We start from the raw sequence: 22484 nt of genomic DNA on the forward strand, positions 1-22484 counted from the left end.
CTTTTCCCGCCTCGCCGCACCGCGGAGCTTCGCGCGGGGCGGGGCGCGCGGGGCGGGGCGCGCGGGCGGGGCGCCGGGATCACGTGACGCGGGCGGCCCGGAAAGATCCGAGCGGCAGCAGCGGCAGGAGGAGGGAGGTTCATCGCCGCCGCCATTTTCCTGCGGCGCCCAGTGTGTGTCCCCTGTCCCCGGCCGGGCGGAACGCGCGCAGGGGGAGGGGACGGCGGCTGGGGGAGGGGGGTGGGAGGAGCAGGAGGGGTCCTTGCTCGGGTGACAGGTCCATCCCCGAGGGCGGAGCGGGGGCCGCCTGCGGCTCGGCCGGGTGAGGAGTCCGCGCAGCTCCATCCCCCGGCTACTCCTCCCGTCCCGGCCCCTGAGGAGGGAGCGGAGCCGCTCTCGGTTCCAGCGCCGCCAGCAACCTCGCCATGTCCGGCCAAAGCCTCACCGACCGCATCACGGCGGCGCAGCACAGCGTGACCGGCTCGGCGGTCTCGAAAACCGTCTGCAAGGCCACGACCCACGAGGTCATGGGCCCCAAGAAGAAGCACCTGGACTGTGAGTACCGGGCGGGGTTGGCGGCCGAAGGGCTTTCCCCGCGCGTCTCGCTCAGCGCAGCGGAGGAGAGGAATTGCCCGGCCTGTGCCGGCGTCCGGCGGAGCGGAGTGCCCGACGTGGGGCTGCCTCCGGCTGCGCGGGGAGGGGAAGCCTCGTCAGGCGGAGGAGCTCTATGTGGTTCAGCATAGGACGTTCTCATGGCGGGGGTAGGATCGGGGACGTGGCGATGGAGAGCTTGGGAGAGGCTGTTCGCTGTATCTGCTCTCCAGAAGGGGTTTTTTTCGCCCTTCCCTATGCACAGGGCCCTGGAGAGTGTGAGCTTCTGAAGGACAGGGCTTGCCCCATACCCCTTGGAGAGAGAGAACCACAGCGGGCAAGCAGAGGAATGGCCTGTAATTCCCTTACTAACTGATCTCATTTGTTTTTTGCTAGGGCAGCACTCCCTCATTCTGTAGAGGATATGCAGGAGTTTCAAGAAGGAATATTTGATCATTTGTCTTAATTATTTTTCCAGATAGTCTACTAGGAAGAGAAAAAAAACCCAATGGTCTTTGTCATCCTTATAACTACCTCTTTTACTTGGCAAGATAGGTCTAAGAGGACTTCTTTAGGCCTTCGGTACCTGAGCTTAATGTCCCATACAGAGACTGGCCGTTTTTCAGCTTCTATTAAAAACATGCAAGATGAAAAGGCTTAAAAGGATTTCTATCAACTCTGTTCCATCCAGGTGATTATGATGTGAATTATGACCACTGAGGTTCATATTAGTGGATCTTCTACTAAGTTGTAAGATCACAGGATTGAGGATGTACTTGGCTTGAAATTATCTTGCATCTCTTTATTCTAGGCACTTTAAAGACCCTTCTGCTTACCCCACCTCTGCTCCTTTTCACTCCCTCCAATAGGTAATGAAAGATAATGGAGAGATGTATATGTCTATGCATTCTATATGCATGCTTTCTCCGTTCTTTCTAACCGTGTCTGTGAGCAGAGGATTGAGTCTTCATGTGTCTTATGGAATGACTTGGAAGGCATAAATTTATCCAAATGAGAAGACCAGATGATACTACTTGGATTAATTGTACTATAGTTATTTCTTCTTTGCACTAAAACACATTTGGCATAAAGGTATAAGAAATTCTCATTCTGTTAGCACCTAAGAGGGATGTGATGCATTTTTTTAGGGTAGCTCCAGAACAGCTGCCTCAGATTCTTTCTGATATTCCCTCTTCTATTTCCTTGATTGCCTGAAGACTGAGTAGTAGCTGAGTGACTTAGTTGTTTTTGGCCAGCCCAGGGTATGGAAAGGCTGAGGAAATCTTTATTCCCAGGTAGACAAAACACCTTGTTATATGACTTATGTATGATGTTGTGATGTTACTGTATTTCATGCAACAGAAGAAGCCTTTCTGGAAAGAAACTTTGTCAGTTTTAGCCTGGAGTAGTTCTAAAAGTACAGTTTTATTAAGGCATTTAGCAACTGGATTGTTTCACAATGCAAGCTTTATGAAAAAGAATATCAAACTGAGCAGACAACTGCTCCTCACACAGGTGAGTGTTCTGAACACAGTTGCTAGAGGACATCCTAATTGAGACTTATAGGATGCTGTTGTAGAAGGATGCTTGAACTTCATTAGGAAGCTATCTAGTATCTGCAGGACGAGAATTCCACTTCTGCTTGCTTGCAGAATTTCCTTTGCCTGCTCTAGACTGTCAAAGATCTCAATTCCTGTCTCTTTCTTAGAGAGTTCTACCACAGCAAAGCAAACTTTTTTTTTAAAATTAGATTTACTACTAGTCACTTCTTTATTTAGTGGTTAAAGTAGATCATGGGTAGATAAGTTTTGTATGTTGCCCCTAAGATTGTTGGAAATCTCAGTTCCTGGCATCAGGAAATGACACATGGTTTCTTATTTTGAGGTAGATTTTTTTTATGTTAATACCGTTTATGGTTGTGTGTTTAAAACTGAATGCTTTTTGCACAAGCTGTGACTCAAGCCCCACCTCTAAGTTATTTGCACGTATCTTGCTTTTACAACAAACAGTTTAACTGCTCAATAAGTCCTATGAACTGATGTATCACTGTGAATGACAGTTTATATAGTAGTCTTGATAGCATGCTGCTTAAACATTTTTCTGGTTAGTGTTTGTTGTGATAATGACAATTAAAATCTACTCTGTTAGAAGCTCTGTTCTGAACTGGTTGATAAGCTGAATTTTCTAATACTACCTTGGAATTCATGGATTTGTAACATTTTCTGACCATACCAGACGTTCTTGCTAGTGTGGTATTTGTATTGCTTGTGCAGTCTCTCAATCTCTGACTGTCCTGTTTCTGAAATTCATTATTAAGCTTGAAACATCATGAACACACTTTAAGTAGCTCAACTTCACGTTAACTTGTACAGATGGGGGGGAAATGCAACAAAGGTACCCGTGCACATGATTATCCCTGTACTTATTTACCTTGCTCTTGACTGTCTGTGCTGCTCCAAAACTAAAGTGCTTCCCATCCTAGGTTTGTGTATTCTGTCTGTATTTCCCTCAGTGATCATTACCTCAATAATCAAAGAATATAAAAAGGCATTCTTAGGCAATAGTGATAAAAATACAATCTACTCCAAAGTCTTTCCTGTTAGAAAGCTTAGTTGCTTGTTTCACGTGAGGGAGAAAGAATTACTGTTTGAATTTACATGTAGGGATGGCTTATTATAGGTGGCAACAATCATCTCATGGTATACTTATTCTCCTGTTTTGGAGGTCCAGTCTTATAGCTGATCTAAGGATTCTCTCCTTTGGAATTCAGGTGTTGCTTTTGTAATGATGAATTACTTGTTTTCTCGTAATCTGGTTTAATAGTCTTGAAACCCTCAAAGCATAGGTCATGAAATTTCTTTTACAGAAAACTTAGTTTCACTAGGACTTTGTCCTAGTTTCCACAACTCTGGGCAGTGATAGCTCAAAACTGGTTTGTGGGTTTAACTTATATACTGAGATTTATATAGCCCTTCCTGTTTAGCTTTTTGTTGCTGTGTGTTCTGTGTGGTACATTGATGCTAAGAGCAAGTGCTTTTGGCTGTTTGAATGTAAATTGTTTTGAAAAACTTGTTGCCAGGTTCTCCCTCTCATTAGAACCATGTAAAAAAGTGAATGTGTGTGCTTGCATATGGACGTGTGGTCGATAATTAATATTAGGAAAACCAGAAGATACAGTTACCAGCAAGCAGGAGGTCTCACTAGGTCAGTTCAGTGAAGCCACTGTAGCAGTGATATCTTAGTAGCATGAAAATGTCTGTGTGCATGTAGTGAAGTGTAGTTAAAGCAGCTTTTATGTGAAACATACACAGGGTTAGGTTCTTCAACGCAGATGGCATTGTAACCCTATCTGCTTGTAGCTAATGGAGTAGCTCTCTTTAAAGGAGAATATGGATGGATGACTTGGAAGGAAGTTGCAATGCCATAATTATCCTTTCTTAACAGGAAATCTCTCTATAGTTATGCCAGACTGCAACTTCCTAGACCTCTTATTATGAAGAAAAATCTGTATTTTTAAGGGAGACAGTAAACCAGATCCCTTCCCTGTGTTAACTGGTTGTTTGTGAGATGCTGTGTCAGTGAAAATAAACTTAACTGAACATGTTGGGAGCTTATTTCCTAAGTCCTTAGTGTCAGCTATTTTGATTTGTCTAGAGGCTGCTACTAGTACAAATAAAAGTCCAGTTAAACACTCCCTTTATGTTTGTACTGGGGACAGCTTCCACTTCCAAATGGGGCTGACAGAGGGTATCTTGTAGAACTGAGGGACAAAGATCATCGCTTTTCTTGCTATCTCACAAGAAGTTTGTAGTAAAGCTAAAAAGAGGTTTGAAGTGCTCGCCTGCCTTTACATACTGAAGCATAACTGGGCTATTTCAGTGATGTGGGGCGTTAACGCGTGGTGTCTGTGACTACTTCTGTGTTCTCCAGTAGAAATAGATTAGCCATGTTCCTTTTATGGTATTGTAGTACTTAACCAAATCCATATTTTCTTTATGATTTCAGCAGGATTACCTGAAGTTTCTCGTGACTTTACTTCCCATTTTATATCTGATTTTAATTTCTGGATGCAATCCATTGTTTTCACTTAAAACTGTTCTGTGTAACTGTAATTATTTCAAATAAACATAATTGCATTTTACAACTTTCTTTTGAAGTGTTTGTGGGTTTTTTCCATGATTCCTTTATCATTTCTTCCTTAGCCAACTTTTCCTGACTTTTTACTAGAATCCCTTTGATAGTTTTCCCAAAGAAATATTCCATACTCCTGTGGACTGCCAGAGGGCCAGTTTTCTAGCACAGCTGCTAATTTGCAGAAAGAATAGCCATTTAGTTCTGCAGCTGTTGTTTTATTTTACTTAGCCTGAAGCAATATTCTGTGTTGGATGAAGTAAGAGGCAAGAACTAAGGTGGAGAAGCTGTAGAACACCTGCAGTCGGCTTACTGTGAATCTTGGTACTGCCTTTGTTTCCCATCAGCTGTAGTTATTCAGGTGTCAAGTAACTTTGGACCGTAGCTCCAGTTGTACTTTAAAAAAAAAGTTTTAATGGTGCAGTCATCTCTCATATCTTTTAAGAGTGATGCTTGGAAGAGGCATTCTTTTGCAGTTCAGCCTGTGACCTAATAGTCTTTCATTCCTAATCCTAAAATCAGGTTTTGATCTGTAGATGTGACAGTTTTAAGCTGTTCCTAGTGACTTGGCTCACAAAGTAATACTAGTTTGCATAATAGTACAAAAGAGATGACTTATCCAACATGGAATTTAAAGCTTCCCTTTTTTTGCTTTGTGTATATTGCCTTATGTAAAGTACATGAGTTAAGAATATGGTCAGTTGAACTACTGATGATGGTACAATGCTGGGAAAGTTCACCTATAAGATGTTACTGACATCTTGCTCTCCTTGAAAAAATGCAACAAGTTTTCTGAAGCAGAGACACCTTTTGTGTTTGAAAACTGATTCTTTTTTTTTAACAGCCTGCTTAAGTAAGTTTCTCTATCTTTAAAGTGTTTTCATTTATTAGTTCTCAGACATCATTTTCTTCTTTAAAATTAAATAGCTTCCTGGTCTACTACTGGTCAAATACACATGCCCTTATATTCTGTAATGTGTGCAGAAGCGGTTTCTTGAGCATGTTAAGATAAATCAGGTAAGTATTGTAAATGACTTGTTTATAAAATCTTGAAGTCCTGTAATGAGACAGGTAATAACCACTTCCAAATCGTTCATAATACGAGTTTAAAGCAATAATCTCAAGTACGTGTTCTTACTTCTTAGTAGCTTTGCAAACTCAGCTGCTACAGCAATGGAAATGTTGCTTTGTGTCAAGGAACTGGTCTTTTTGTCTGTCAGTATGTGAGTTCAGTCATTTCGATTTCTGCTGATTGAAGTCTTAATTCTAGAAGTAGTTGGAATTTGGAGCTGAATGTTATCTTGCAAAGCCTTAGTTAGGAGAGAGATTTTATTACTGATTATATCTGCACCAGGTTAGAAGGAAACAAGAAAACTGACTGAAAGAGCTGCAACCAAGTGGAAAGAGAGGAAGCCGAGGTTTGTACAAAATTGTTGGGTTTGATATTTCTCTTGCTCCTCCAGCAGTTTTCTCCATTGTTGAGTGTGATGGTGAGCAGCAGGCAGAGTATGAACTTTTATTTACTATGTATCCTTCTAAACTCAAATGAAATGGAAACGTTGTTCTTTGTAGTTCTTACTTAGCTCTATAGCAGAGCTTTATCCTTTAGCTGGTAGTTTCTAAACCTCAAAATAATGTTAGGAACTTCAGTGCTCACTTGGAGTACGGAAAAGTTTGCCAATGGCAAATCCAAGCTATGAGTAATATGTGACAAATTGGGTATTGAGATTTGGGAAATTAGGGAACTAAGCTGTATTTAACTGTGTGAAGATAATTTAATGAAGTTAAGCGTTTCATAAAGACTTAACAAATATGCTGGATTTTCTAATTGTGACTAAGAATCTCCTGTGCTGTTTTGCTAAAGGAGCTTTATTAAAGTAATGCTTATGTGGATCATTTGTAATATTAAACCGAAATAAACTAGGCTTTTCTAAGTTTTATGTCAAAACAGAGGATGTAAAGCAACAAAATCGACTGCAGAATTTAACTTGGGGATGTCAGTTCCTAGCAGGAAGCCTAAGAGAATTTACTGAGTGAACAGTGGTGGCATAAAGGGAAATCTTGTTTTTTACAATTTTAATTCATGTAATGATAAATATATATGGTCTATAAAATAAAAATTACAAAAAGCAGTGTTTGTACTCATTCTGAGCTCTCCCATATCACTTCCTTCAGACCTATGTTAATTTACTGAGGAAGAGCTCTCCAAATCAGCCCCATATTTTTCACTTTCTCTTGAAAGGACACTTGAAATCTTCACTTAATGTCTTTTATTGCTTCCTCCCAACCAAGCAGTCTTTCAGTCATAACATCCGTATGCTCTAGCAGTGGTGCCATTCTAGCTGCAGTGATTCTTTTGCTTATGTAGGAAGTGACAAGTTTGCCCGGGTTGAAACTGCTCTGGTATTTCACATATTTACTCTAAATGTGCTGCTTGCAGTAGCTCATAGCTCAGCTATTCTGATTGCCAACAGTGTACTCTGACATAAACAATGTGTCTATTGTTTGTAACCTCTGTCAATTTTTAATAGTTAACAAAGTTTAAAGCACAAATTCTGAATCATTAATAACACTGTTTAATAGTCAACTATTTAACATAAAAAAGAGGTTTTGCATGTTAATAGCTAGTAAAAACTGTTATTTTAAAGTATGTTGAAAAGGGTGATAATGAAATTCGTATCATTCCTCTGTTAGTTTTGTTCAAAATAAATAAGCAACAGAAGCCAACAAAACCAAAGCAATCCACTGGTATTCGGTTGCATGACATAAGTTTCTAAAGGTACAATAGTAAACTGGATTTCAAGATCCAAAATGGGCAACATTAAAATTTTTAAACAGAACTCAAGTTACAAACAGAAATAAACATGTTTTAAATATATTTTGGAAATGATTATTTCTCTGTGCCTTTAATCTGGCAGTAAATAACCTCAGAGCAGCCCTGTGATTTCTTGCTCTGTCTCCCAAAGCGGAAGTTTGGATGTCTTGGCTAGCAAAAGGCAGAAGTAGGTGTCCTCTTGTTCTTTGGCATTCTTATGGGCTGCTTGTAACATGCGTTACTGTCTGTGATGTTTGGATTCTTTGGATGTGGATGGTGAGCTGTAATGTGATATGGCAGTGTTTCTGTACCTACGTCTTTTCAGGTGTGTGCTTTTTGTTTTAGGTTTGGTTTTTGTTTTGTAGTGTTGTGTCCTTCTTTGTCTCCCTTTCTCTCCTTGTGTTTGGAAATCATATCAGCATTTTACCTACATCGTTTTCAGACTACAAATGCACTTGGATTATTTGACTGTCTCCACTCTTGCTGATAAATGAGTTGATATTTAATTGGGAATCAGGTCACACTTGAGTTTAATTTATCCTTTTCCTCTCCCTCCCCCCAAAGTTGCCATCATAGTTGCAGCCATTGTTGCAACCTATTTGAAACTTGATGGATTTTTCTGATGCACGACTCTGTATATTCTTGACCTGACCTCATTTTTTTTAATGTGAAATGTTAAAAGTTGCTTAAACTACTGTGACAGTTAAGCTGCCACACTGAGCACGGTAGTATAATTTGATTGGATTTAATTGTCTGTCCCTTTTTCTATTTGCCAGAAACCATGTGCCCACAATTCAACAAATATACCATTAAAAGATATTAGAAATAACATTCATTAAAAAAATCAATCTATTAGGAATATTTACTTCATTATGTATAGCAGATACATATAGCCATAGTTCACAAAGCAATTCTTAATTTCTGTATTGGGTTTAGTTTGCTCATGAAATAACTTCATTGTTTTCTTTAGTCTTACAAGAGGTACTGAAGCTTAATATCTACACAAGGGATGTCAATTTGTAAGTTTTAAGAGTGAAATTGCAAGTAAACTACCTGAATTACTTGTCATAAGTTACAACTAGTACTGTTCAAATCATAGTTGCAGATAAACAGGAATGATATTCTAGTCTTCTTTTTTCCTTCTTGACAAACAGAGGTTGTTTACTATTTAAAAATATATTGTAATCTGTAGGTAGATGTTAATTTCTAATTGAGAGACATCCATGTCACTGCTTTCATGCTCTAATTAGCTGATTTTTAGTCAAATTACTGAATTTGATTTATCTTTTTGATAAGTTTTTCTGTAATATATTAACCTGTTTGAAATTCAGTGGGAGTTCTTTCTCCCTGGAGTGCTTGCATTTCAGTCATGTCTGTCACAGTACAGCAGGATAAAATTTAGAGTATAGAAAAGACATATGAAGTGGATTTTAATCATATGATTGAAAGAAAAGTCAATGGAAACCACATATGAAGACAGGCTGCCCAGAGGAGTTGTAGAATCTTCCTTGGAGGTCTTGAAGACCCATCTGGACACATTCCTATGTGACCTATCTAGGTTGACCTGCTTCTGCAGGGGGGTTGGACTAGATGATCTCTAAAGGTCCCTTCCAACCCTACCATTCTGTGATTCTATGACTTCTGCATTTCTGGGCTGCAGTTATTCATAATAAGGATATGAAATGTGTAGCATGCTACTGCATTTGATTAGCTGTCTGGAAAAGCTCAAGATGCACAACTCCTAGTTGTAAACTGTTTAAAACACAGGGACTAGCATATGATGGGGGAAGTGATGGTCTAGATACAGACTTCTATTTTTAAGTTGTTAGTAGTTAACAGAGAGCCAGCTTAAACTGTGGTTTAGATCTGCTCAGCTGGAATGGCTTGATACAACAGTAGCATCGTTAAGCCTATCAAATGTAAGTGAAGCTAAAACCTAAATTAAGTAATGCAAAGTAATCTGCTACTAAATTTTAAAATATGGAGTATGTGAAAAAGTGTTTGTTTCAGAGATGTTTGCCATGTGAGTGGATAGAAATCCAGAGAAGTTTTTGTGTTAATTCTCAAATACTAGGGAACAGCACAGTTAGTTCAACCCCTGATGTTTGGAATTACATTGTTATGACTTTGAAGTTCTTATATTTCTAGGGGCTGATTTTCTGTTTATTTTGTTGGATTTTTTTCTATTTACACACAGTTATTTTGTGAGGAGGCTTTTTTCAGAATTAATTATCTGTGAGTAAAATACAGTGGCCTTAGAGGGGATACTTTTGTCCTTATTTTAAGCTGTTAATGAGGAGCCTTTGTGGACAGGAATGTGGTCAGCCCCTTGGTATGTAGCATTGCTGACCCAAGATGTAACACCTAGTTTTATTTTTTATTCTTTTTAGGTTGTGAGGTTCTAATCTGTGATCAAATCTCACTTTGATGCAAATGGAATAACTATATTTTGCATTGTTAGAGTTTTTCTTTATGAAACAATTTGTTTTAAAAACTTTATCTGAAGTCATTGTTCCTTTTGCTGGGGACAAAAAGGCAGATGTTATTTGCTGCTGCTCTTGGCTTTAGTTTATCTTAGAGGCTGCTTGTGATAGAGATGTTTCTTTTTGCATGGTAATACAGAAATTCCCATCTGAAAACTGGAGGAGCTCTTTCTGAGTGTAACCTCCTGTATTGGTCCAGTTTCAAACTTACAAGTTCCATGTTTGCTCTAAGACTTTGTGAAACTTGATAACCACATAGTCACTGATAAAGTGTTCATGAATGGTGTCTTAAACTGGGCAATGAGGGGAAGTGTTAATTCATGAGACTGAGACATAACAGCATTACTGTAAGAGGGTGAGTTCCTCTTTGTAAGGCCTTCTGCCTTAAAAAAAGGCTAAGCTAGAATATACAACTTCATTTTCACTTTCCATGTTCAGTCAAGACCATTCCTACTTCACCCTGGCCTGTATCACAGTATATTTAGAAACTTTGAGGAGCTTTGACGTGGGCTGTAAAGGATTGTTTTAAACATTTAGCTGTTGTGCCTTTCTAAAAGGGTGCTCTTCAAACATGCCTTAAAAATCGGTACTTGGGAAGAGCCAAGGTGAGTTTTGTTCACTCTGGGAGCTCCAAGTATTTCATGGGAGATGTTAGTCTGAATTGAAGAGGAAGTAAAAGCTAAATCAGGCAGGCATTTCCAACATTTCTATTAATAGCATGGAAGATTTTAGCTGTTCCTTCACTTGACTGCCTCCCTTCATGGGAGAGCTGAACACTTAAGAGTACATGTGAGTTGAGTCTTGTGAAGATACCTGTGTTCTGATTGGGAGAGAATGACTTTTAATATTCCCTTTGTTGTTGAGCTCCAGTGCTCTGTTTTATTGGTTTGCTAGCAGTTCATGTTAAAATCTGATCCTGTATTGGGCAAAATAAATGCATGAAAGTGGCTGTCGGTGACAAATCTTTAACAAAGTCACTTCTAAGTATGGAATTGATGGATTTTTAATTTTAATTTAATAAATTTTAATTTAATAAATCCAATTTTATGGAGGTTGCATTAAAATGTCTGCAAGAAGTACTCTAGGTCCAGGTATCTTGAATTTTAATTGCTTAAAAAATAGTAATTTAGAAAATAGTCACCCTTCTTTTTAACCGAAATTACTAGAATTTTGCATGTCATTGAATATTTCAGTGTGGAGGGTGCAGCTACATTTTAGTCTTATACTTCTTTCAGCTATTCTGGCTGGGGGGAAAAAATTAAGATTAGTCTCACTTAGGAGTAGACAGAAGTCATATAGAGGTAACTGGCATGTAGATGGCCTTTCATGTAAGAGAACATCTGTGGCATTTAGGAGGAAGAACAAGGGACAGAAGGAAAGCAACATAATTTCTTGTCTACAATTCATTTCAGACTTTACACTGTCATCTCAGTCTCCATGTTTTGTGAAGCTGACTATTTTCCTTTCACTTCTTCAGCATAAAGATATGTCTCGGGCACATTCTGGAAAACTGTATTCAAACTTTCATGTAACATCAGGTAGTACAAAACTTAGTCTGTTTGATCTGTGAGATACTAGCTCAAGTACCCAACTGTGTAAACTTTGCTGACTTACGTGTTTTTCTAGTAAGTTACTTTGTAGGAGAAGATTGATGTTGGGTTTTCCTTTCCACTTTTATTGGACTATTTCTGGTATCATGGTTTATAAACTCTTAAATTGGGACTATAGCTCTGTTTTGTCAGCTAAACCAGTAAGTCATCTTAAAGGGAACTGCTGTGGGTATTTCCTGACAGATCAACAGAGAAGATACACAGATTTTTCCACATAAAATAGTGTTGCATGGCTGGATTGTAGCATGATGTGTTTAAAGTTTATTCATAGCAAGAATCTGGGCTGAAGCTTACTATCTGAGGAATTTTGGTCCAGTAGATAAGCATTGTGCTTTTTATAAGGCAAAGCATATAGCACTGTCTTGTAATAAATAGTGGTAATTACAAAGAATAATCTAAATCATTTGGACTTCTATTTGTGCTAGAAAGTGCACCACTTGCACTAAATTTTTGAAACTTCCTATATGAATATGAACCTAAATTACTTAAAGTAACTTTTGTATCTTTATGGTGTTGGAAGAGCATGGTTTAATAATCTTAGCACTTTAGGATATGACTTAAAATTCTGTGGTATCAAGTGCAAAAGTTTCTCAGATTTTTCTCTTAGTTTAAATTCACCATTTGGCTACTTTGTGTAAGCTTTATGAAAAATGGTTAAATGTGAAGTGCTGTTTTTTAACCAAGTTACTACAGAGGCAAAAGGACCTATAATAGATGCTGTTGCATCATTAGCCTTTTTTGACAGTACAGCCTGTTTTGTTCAGCAAACTAGCATGAACTCTTAAAGAAGGGCGTATTTCCCCAAAATGTCTTTTTATTTTTCTTGCCAGCAATTAAGACAGCCCTTTACTGTAGGTGAAGCTGTAGAGAATAGTATCTACCTAGAAATATATCCTACTGTACACCTAAATATTGTTATGATTACATTGGGTTTATTGTGCTGTATAATCTCCAGTTTGCTGAGGACACTAGTATGCTTAGTGAACCAGTTTGGCAGGCTGCCTAGTAGATGTGTTTTGGCATGGGTGCTTTCCAGAAGCTGGAAAGCCTTTGATGTATACAGAAGGTCATACATAGTCTGACCAGAGAACTGTGGTGTGTGGAGGTGGATATACACATCTTCACTTGCAGTTTCAGTGCTGATTGAGGTAGGCAAATAGAGAAGCATGACTCCTTTAGCTCTAGTACATTTCCTGATAGCTCCCAAAGACATTCAAGCAAAGTTTGCTATTCTTGCTCTGGATTAGATTCTGTTTAGAGGGAAATCTTATTTCCTAAGTCTTATTTTAAAATGAAAGTAATGAATGCTCCAAAAACCTTTGCTGGAGTAAGACCTTTGAGCTCATGAAGTAAGTATTGAAGTAGATCAGATGGTTCTGCTTATTTCTTATCTTTGATTTTGTATATTAAACTGTCTAATGAAAGATGCAGTTTTGTCATTCAAAGGGAGAAAGTGTGAATTAAATGTATGTGGTTACTTCTAAAAGAACAAAGATCATGAGAATTTTTGGTTTGAAGATCTGTTCAGTGAGAGATGGTGGCAGCAGGAGGTCAGGCTGGCATTAACATTCCATGGTGGTTTTGGTTTCACTGCGCTGTAAAGTGATGGTACAGTGCTACTATAAAATTACTTTCTGATAGATCTTTCAGAATAAAGTGATGTGGAAGTTAAACATCTATGAAATACTGAAATTACATGTTGTGTGACTATGTATACAGAGAGAATACATGTTTAGATTTAGAACCTGTGCTGGAGGTGTTTACTGCCAATGTGCTGTGCATGAAATTGGGTGTTTGCTGGTTTTCTGTAATGCAGGATTAAGGAAGTAACAGATATTGGAAGGCAGCCTAGGTACTTTGGCTGTCTTTGAGTATACTTTTTAACAGGTTTGATCTGAAATCTGTATGGACCAAGTGAGTTCTAGGACTGGAATTTTTGACAAAAGGCCACTTAGGACTCTCACAAATGGTTGCATCAACGACTATGGGACAAGTTGAGATCAGGAATTTTTTGTGGAATTAAGGAGGGTTAGATACTGAAGTGAACCTTAGTTATGTTAAGAGCCTCACCTTCTTGAAGAAAGTCATCTTGCTGCAAAACAACTGTAGTTGTGCTTCTTGAAGGTTCTTTTGTTGTGTTTTGTGATGTCTGCTGTTGACAAAGTGCTTTCTTTGCTCCCTACAATAGCGTTAGTCTCCTAGCAGACTGCCAGGTAAGGGTGTTTGGTAGTACTTGACATCAGTCTAGGAGGTATTGCAGAGCAATCTGGAAGAACTGCCTGTGTGTTGTTGGCAGTACAACAGCTGGTTGTACCTGTGGTTTGCAAGTCTTGTTTTCAACACATGCCTGCTAACATACCTTCTTGTTATTGTATGGAGGTGTAGTAGCTATGGAGTATTTACAGACTGAGGTCCTTCAGAGCAGAAGGAGAGGACTGTAAGTGCATACTTACTGTAACCAAATACTTAAAGTATGTAGAGGTAGATGGCTTTGGGCACTGTCCTTTTCAAAGAGAAAGGTAGGGAACAGCATAGAATCATGGAATGGTAGGGGTTGGAAGGGACCTTTAGAGATCATCTAGTCCAACTCCCCTGCAGAAGCAGGTTCACCTAGATCAGGTCACATAGGAACACGTCCAGGCGAGTCTTGAAGACCTCCAAGGAAGGAGACTCCACAACCCCTCTGGGCAGCCTGTGCCACTGCTCCTTCACCCTCACAGTGAAATAGTTTTTTCTTATGTTTAAGTGGAACTGTTTGTGTTCCAGCTTCACCTCATTTCCCCTTGTCCTGTTGCTAGCTACTATAGAAAAAAGGGGTGTCCCAACCTCGTGACACCCATCCTTTAGGTATTTATAAATGTTAATAAGATCTCCCCTCAGTCTCCTCTTTTCTAGACTAAACAGCCCCAGGTCCCACAGCCTTTCCTCATATGAAAGATGTTCCAGTCCCCTGATCATCTTGCTGGCCTAGCACTGGACTCTCTCCAGAAGCACCTCCGTGTCCCTCTTGAGCAGATGAGGCCTCAACAGATGTGGCAGAGTAGAGAGGGAGCAGAACCTCCCTTGACCTGCTGGCCACACTCTTTTTTATGCATCCCAGGATGCCATTGGCCTTCTTGGTCACGAGGGCACATTGCTGCCTCATATTTAGCTTATTATCAATCAGGACTCCCAGGTCTCTCTCTACAGAGCTGGTCTTTAGCAGTTCGAGCCCCAGCCTGTCCTGGTGCATGGGATTGTTCCTTCCCAGATGCAGGACTCTGCACTTGTCCTTGTTGAACCTCATGAGGTTCCCCTCTGCCCAACTCTCAAGTCAGTCGAGATCCCGCTGAATGGCAGCACAGCTTTCTGGGGAATCAGCCAGTCCTCCCAGTTTGGTGTCATGATAACATACTCCATGTGTATGTGATGATAAAGAGACATGAGGGTTAATATCTTTGGCATCCCTTACTAATCTCTCTGAACAGTCCATAAACTATATGCTTTCTCTATGCACTCTAAGGTAATATCATAGGATAGAGCGTGCATGTATGCAGCCTGTTTGCCTGAGATGGCTTCATGTTTACAGTAGCAGATGAAAGTAGTGTTAAAACTATTCCATTTTCAAAGTATTCTTCATCAAAATAGAAGTGTTGCACCTAATGCAAGTAATTGTGCTTCTGTCCATCTGCTGTGTATGGCTATCCACACCAGAAATATTACATAAATTACTATATTAAATATTATTCTAATATCATACACTAATAGCTTAAAATTAAATAGTTTCATATTGAATCAGATGATTGTCATTGCAAATCAAAGCATACCTAGCCACTTGTCCTAACGTGTTCTCAAACAGCGCTGCTCATACAGAACGCTTATAATGTACCTGCTTTAGCTGGTCAGAACCTAAGGAATCGGATGCATCCTCAAGTGTTTTAGGAAGTTTGTGCTCTGAAAACACTGACATAATGCTTAACAAATAACTATAAGTGATTTTATTCATGAATGCATTGAAACTAGCATGTAATTAGTGAAAAGGAATGTTTCTCCCATTTGAATAAGCCAAAGGGTTAAATACTTAGATCAAATGTACTGCTTATGCAAGAATTTTGATGTTAGTTGGTTGATACAGGCATTTTTCATCTTGAAATCAAGAATCACCTTGTATTAGCTTATGTGTGGGAGGTAATAGTTTGTACTAGATTTCGTCATAAAATGCTTTTAAAAGGTACTGGAGGAATTGAATATAGAGCAAAAGTGTTCAGTAGTTTTAGCACATCTTGCAATGGTTCTTATCCTCAGGGTGATGAAGCACTAGTTGATTTGCTGTCTTGTTTAGAGGAAGAACTTGAGGTATTTTAAGAGCAATGCAATAGTGATAAAACTTGTAACTTTGCCAAAAGAAGTTGTATATCTAAAAAACTGTCATAGGAAGTGTTACTTATATTGAGGAGACACAGATATCTTACATATTTAAGTATTCTTATATATCCATCTCTTTATATGAAATACAGACTATTTGAAGTTCGCAGACTTTTTGCCAGAGACACACAACATGTATATGGTGTGCTGGAAGGTAAGTTTGACAGCAGTGTTTGGCGGAACTGTTTTTCTCTTTGTGGCCTAGGTTATCCATGCTGATAGGTTATCCTCATTTAAGTTTTTTCAACATGGTGTATGTTTCAGGTAAATGACAGTGTTGTGTGGGAGAGATTTGTAATTTTTGAGGGGTTCTTCTAAACTCCTACTGTGGTATGTAGGAGAGTAATGTTATCACTTTGAAGTATGAAAGGATTCAAAGTCAGGCTCTTGCATCCTCAACCTGAGGCAGTTGCAGTGAGCTGTGTGTTATTTGATGTAGACTGAGCTGACAGAAACCTCCACTGGTATGAACATTGGTTGGGAATTGCTGTTCATGTTTTGTGACCAGTATAGCTATGGACTCCTTTCCTTTGGACTTCCTAGCTTGCATTCATTGAGCATGACTTCACTGGATATCATCAACATCACTATATATGTGTGTCCTTAAAAATTGTCTCTGTTGGATTTCTAAAAAAAAATTTGTATTTTTGTCCTGACAAGAGCTTAGTATGCCATTTTAAAGAGTAATAAGAGTAAGTAATAAGTAATTTTAAAGAGTAATAAGAAAACTGTGGTGGCAAAAACTCCTACTACCAGCAGAAGTCCCTAAGGGAGACATAGTTCATTGTGTCAAAACAGTTCTTTTGCAGAAAGATGTAGAATCACTGATGCTTATTAATCTAAATATTTGTTACCAGTATGCCACATCCACTCCAGAGATCTATAACCTGTAATTTCATAATAACTAACTTTAAAACACACACATCTGAAAGGGGAGAAAACGATACTGGGATGGCTCAAGCATTAACAGGACTTTTTTCTGTAAGCATCACAAGGAAGATAATTGTTGTTTGCAAGAGGAAAGACATGTTTTGTTTTGTTTTTTTTTCCCAGAAAACTATGCTAAAGAATATTTACTTGCGTTAGTTGAATTCAAATTGGCAGGACTTGGTACATACCCTATGAAATGAAACTTCTTATTCTATCATAAATAATTTCTTCAATTTCTTAAATACTTCTAAGGAAATATGACTACTGAAGAACAGCAGACAAAGGAATTTTAGAGAGAAGAGAGGACCTGTAAAATAAGTCTTTAGAAAGAGAAATATTTTAGATAAATTTGTGGTTTTTTACAATTTTTATCAAAGATAATTCTCTCCTGTTACAATTAATCTTGGTGGGTACAGGTAACAAGCATGTGTTTTGTCTTGGTTTTCTGTATGGCTCCAAGTAGTGCATGGGAGAACTGCTTCAAACAGGCTGCTTACATCACTTTGCTATCAATTTGAAGGATATTTAAAGTGAGAATACATCTGTATCTGGTTCTAATGATGCTTTCTATTAATAACCTATGTTGAAATATACCATGTGTTAACAAAGAATAGCATTGCTGGGGGTGCTTGCAGCTGTTCTTCAGACAAAGATAGAAGACAAAGTTATGGTGTTAAATGGAGTGTGTACAAGCATGAATGCTTCCAAACACAGAGTTCTAAATGTTTAAGGATGGTGACAAAGTTGAGTATAAAAGGATTATCTGAAAGTGTGGGAGCACTATAGGAGGCTTTGACACATTTGATTTTCGTTCTAAACCAAATGTGAGGGTGCAGGAAAGATGGGAGTTCTTATGTATGTAGAAGAATGTATTACAATACAAAATTGTTCCCTTTGTATTTTGTGCTGGGGAGCTTCAGTATGCAGTCTGAGGTACTATATTTAAAAAAAACATAGAGAATCCAGAGATCATCAGCTAAACTAAGAAGACTTGAAAGATATGAAACATTGAAAGAAAAATATTTAACAGAGAATAGTGGGGTTTTTTCCATCACGTTGATGCCTCATATGCAGAGGGTGGATATTCTCTCTCCACCACCACTTGAGTTAGGATTTTTTTGTTTTCTGAGGAATTAAAATGTTTTGGAGAGAAGTACACCAGTGCTGGCAACAGAGGTGTTATGTGGCTGTTAGCAGGTAAGGACAGGAATGGAACCCACTGTGTTTCATGTCAGTGAGCTGTCAAGAAAACGTATCATATGGGTGATTATGTCTAAAGTGAAGTAAGTGAATTATATGTTGACTGAGGTCCTTTCCAAACCTTACCAATTTCTGTGATTTGACACTCATTGAGATGTGACAGACTGAAGTTATGAGAGGCTTTTAAAGTAAAATAGCTGGTGTTTGAAGTAATGTAAAGAGAAGTTAACTGAGAGAGAAGGAAAGTGTAATTTAAGGTTTGCTCTTGGCTTCCCCATTGATGGTTCTTGTAGACTAACCGTTTATATAACCATCCTGACTTAATTTCATTTTTAGACCAACACAAATAAATAAGAATATGTGCTGTGTTAAACTTGTATCAAGATCTAGGTGAATTAAGCTATGGCTTGTATTAAACTTGAAGAGTAGACATGTTGGGAGAACGAAGGAATAGGTTGATTTGTAGTGGTAGCCATATAAGCTAGATCCATTAGCGCAAGTCTGTTCAGTTGTGCACTTGATAGCCTTTTGTTTATATAAAAAGGGGGAGAGGAAGAGTCGCATGACTGAACAAAATTAGTTCTCACTGTTACTGGTGCCACAGTCAGGTGTCTTGAACTTGTTCCTCAGAGGAACCCAGGTTCCAGCAACCTGTAAGTAGCAGAGTGGAGCTTAGCAAGCGCAGCTGGCCTAAATGAACCCATTTCAGTTATAGGACTAAAATATTCTGCCCAACATTATTATATAACTTGGTGATCCTGAATATGTGTAACTTATTCTGCTATAAGGACTTGTAGTTCAGGTTGTTTTATTAAATTGAGCTTAACAGAATACCAGGAACTTCTCTTGTCTGAGTGTAGTATGATGATGCTTGCAGGATGAATGGAATGGCTTAAAATTGTCATTTTTTCTTTCCCAAGGAGATAAATAGTTGATGAGAATAGCAGCTAAGAGGAATGATCATGATATTGGAATATTCAGTTTCTAAACTACTCTAATTTGTTGATGTGCTGTCACAGTACACTTACACTTGTGTAATTATACCTGTCACTGTTTCTGAATTAATGGCTGAAATTGGGTTCTTGTGTTTACAATATGCGGCTGGAGATTTTGACACAAAATTGATCAGTATTTTAATGTTAGTCTTTAAGGTGTGAGGCTACTCAGCAAGTTTAAAGGTAAGAAAATATTTTTGGGAATCAATGTTCTGCTAAGCCTTGAAAAATTGTTTCAGTGAAGGTAGCTTAGCCAGACTTGTCATCTCTGCAGTATTTGTAACTGTGGTGAACTTTGAATAATCATTATGAATGGTGGATCAAAATGGTAATTTGGCACTTACCTGTATGTGAGAATGAAGATGTAAATTTAAAAAATGAATTTGACAGTCTGACTTCCCTGTTGCTTTTAGTTGTGTTTCTGTCAACTCATCAGGGAACAAAAGACCACGATTAGCCTCAAGTACCAAAGACCTGAGGATTGCCAAAGGGCAGGGAGAGCTTAATTGCCACTTAAGGTCCAGGACAAAATAGACCAGGCTACTTGGCTTGGGGAAGAAAACACAAAATAATTTAATGCAATACCAAGTAAAGTATAACCATACAACCCCAAAACATAACAAACATAACACAACACAGAGTGGTACAGTGATGAAGAGTCCAACCAGCCCTTTAAGACCACCTTCTCCCCATCCCTCCCCTCTTCCCGGGCTCAGAGTCCTGACCACGTTGTTTTTACCTCCTCCCTCCCTGAACGGCCCAGGGGGGCAGGGAGTGGGGGTTTCAGTCAGTCTGTTCCCTATAGCTACTGCCATTTGTCTCTCCTCAGGGCAGGTGGTCTCTGCACCAGTCCTCCCTGCAAGTCCGTGACGTACCTCACACACACGGCAGCCATTGCATTTATCTGCTCCAATGTGCATTTATCCCAAAAGCTGCAGCTCCTCTCTGCCTCTCGTGTGGGTCTGTTCTACGGCCCACAGGCTCTCCAGTACGGCCTGCGCCATGGCTGCCTCCTCAAACAATCTCTCGCCTGTCTGGGTGCGCTCAGATGGAGCTACTGGTGGCTCTCAGTCCTGCCATGGCCCTCCACGGGTTACAGGGGTACAGCTGCATTCTCACCACGGCTTGCAGAGGGGTCTCTTGTCTAGTGCTCCTCCTTCTCTGACTGTAGGGTCTGCATGGTTGCCTCCATCTTGTACCACTCTTACACCTCCTACCAGCACTTCAAATTCCTGTCCCTGAATAGTGATGGCAGAGGAGCCAGATTGGCCCAGCCGGACCGGAGGTGGGTCTGAACTTGAGAGCAGGGGGAGAGTCCAAAAACTCTTTACTGGGTCTTCACTGCAGCCTGCTCCCCCTGTTACCAAGAAAAAACAGCTCCTTGCTAAACCATGACAGCTTCCCTTATTTTTAACTTATTTTAATGTTTTGTTTATTGATGCGTTGCTTTCTGGTAAGTTCTGGTAGACAATACCAACGTTATTCAGAGAAGTCCTCGAAGCATCTGAACCAATTTTTAAGCTATTATTTTATGTCATAGAATCATTTTTTATAGTTCTTAAACAGAAAGTAAAAGTTAGCCAAAGAATTGCTGTAGGAGTAAGTCTAGACAGAAATACTTAGGGCAATAATGCTGAATTCACAGAGTTACTTAGAGTTTCCAAGAATTGCAAGTAGAAATTGCTGTTTTAAGAAGGAGAGAGAACATGACAGTCTTATTTGAATTGGAAGAAAAAGACAAGATGCAACTTGATGAAATAAAACTCTAAATTGTTGGCTGTAGAACAAGTTCTACATTATGTTAAACCTGCCTTCTGCCTTTTTTTTTATCGTGCTTATCTGATATAAATAAGATTAAATCAGATTCTATTTTAAACATGGAAAGTCCTGAATGGAGTGTGCTTTCTCAGAGTTCAACTCCTCTGTAAATAATTTCCTGAGTCAGCATATCTAGCTCTTAGAATAATGTTACATGCAGAGGAAGAATTTTCAGCTGAAGTTTTTCTTGTTAATTATAAGAAACGTATGGTCCAGATTTTCTTGTCACCCTCTCAAGGCAACTCGGGTGAAGCCACTGAAGTTTTCTGTAGAGAACTCCTTTTAGTAAAGCAGTTTGGTACTAATCAATTTATTTGGAAGTTAAACAAAACTATATTTGAGAGATACTGTTTATGGCAAGTTTTGTTTAAAACTGCAAATGTAGCTATTTTCTGGTGATTGTGAAAACATTTAAGTATCACTTAGTCTTCAAATACATGCTGGTTATATAATACTCTTCCATCAGATTAAATGTTATTTACTGTCTCTGACTGAACTTTAACATCACTCTCTTTTTCTAGTTTAATCACTTAAGTATGCCATTTGGAGTTTACTTGTTTTGGCACAGACTTCATTTGTGGTTATCAAATGTATCCATTTGAGGAAGAAATAAATTTTTTAAAACTGTCGACTTTCCGTGCTTGAATGTTCATGTTCAAAATTACTTTGATTATTATTTTTAGACAGATTGTTTAGTTCTCTAATGAAAATTACTTATTTACATCCAGTAATCTTCTAATCTTGTTTTCCATAATTAAGAACATCACCTGTGAAAGAAGTGGGAAGCTATCTAGAAATTTACCACGTGCATACCGTAAGCTATCTGAATTTAAAATGCCAGTTGGAAGTGTAACATCATCTTTGAATATGTCCGAGTCCACAGTCATCAGAACTGATAATCTGTAGAAGGAGATTTTAATATTAGATTTTACAGCCAGCCTCTGTATTTTCTTATAAAAACACTCAAGAAATACTACAATGAATGTTCAAAAATCCTTTCATGACACAGCAAAATCCTCTAGTGTTTAAATATTTAAAAAGAGTACACATTAAATGTTCTGTAAATGCTTTCAAAGGATTTGCCTGGAGTTCATAAACTTTTCAAACAAAACTGATATGTATTTATGAAGCAACTTCAAGTTTTGAAAAACATATTTTCTGAACTGAATAAAATTAGATTAAGAAATCTCTTAAGTGCTTGTTACCTTCATAATCATCTCATCAAGGTCAATGGAAAAAATAACCACCATAATCCAAAATACTTGCTATCAACATCCGGTTAAACTTTTCTTAATACTTTTTACTGGATATTTGAAAACAAGGGGCTATCTTGACTTGCCTTCTGTTCAAGTTAGGAAGATGATCTGTTACAGAAATTTGAAGAAAACAAGGCAACTAGAAAAAAAAATCTTCATATACTGAGATTAAGTAATGTTAATTGTTGATGTTAAAATTCACACAAACCACCCAGGCTAAAAAGAAATTTTTAGTTTTATCGAATGACAAC

At 38.6% G+C, this 22484-nt stretch overlaps 1 protein-coding gene across 3 annotated transcripts in view; it reads left to right on the forward strand.

Annotated features, from left to right (window-relative positions):
- The first annotated feature begins 246 nt into the window (after positions 1-246).
- PICALM (phosphatidylinositol binding clathrin assembly protein) overlaps positions 247-22484 on the forward strand; it is a 74622-nt gene continuing 52384 nt past the window's right edge. For 2 of the 3 annotated variants that reach the window (XM_061990706.1, XM_061990711.1), the window contains exon 1: positions 247-555. In XM_061990706.1, coding sequence (XP_061846690.1) covers positions 426-555 — 130 coding nt within the window. In that variant the 5' untranslated portion in view covers positions 247-425. The remainder of the gene's footprint in view (positions 556-22484) is intronic. The other variant, XM_061990719.1, reaches the window with a different exon arrangement.

Source organism: Colius striatus, chromosome 1 (assembly GCF_028858725.1).
Source record: "Colius striatus isolate bColStr4 chromosome 1, bColStr4.1.hap1, whole genome shotgun sequence".
Classification (NCBI taxonomy): Eukaryota; Metazoa; Chordata; class Aves; order Coliiformes; family Coliidae; genus Colius; species Colius striatus.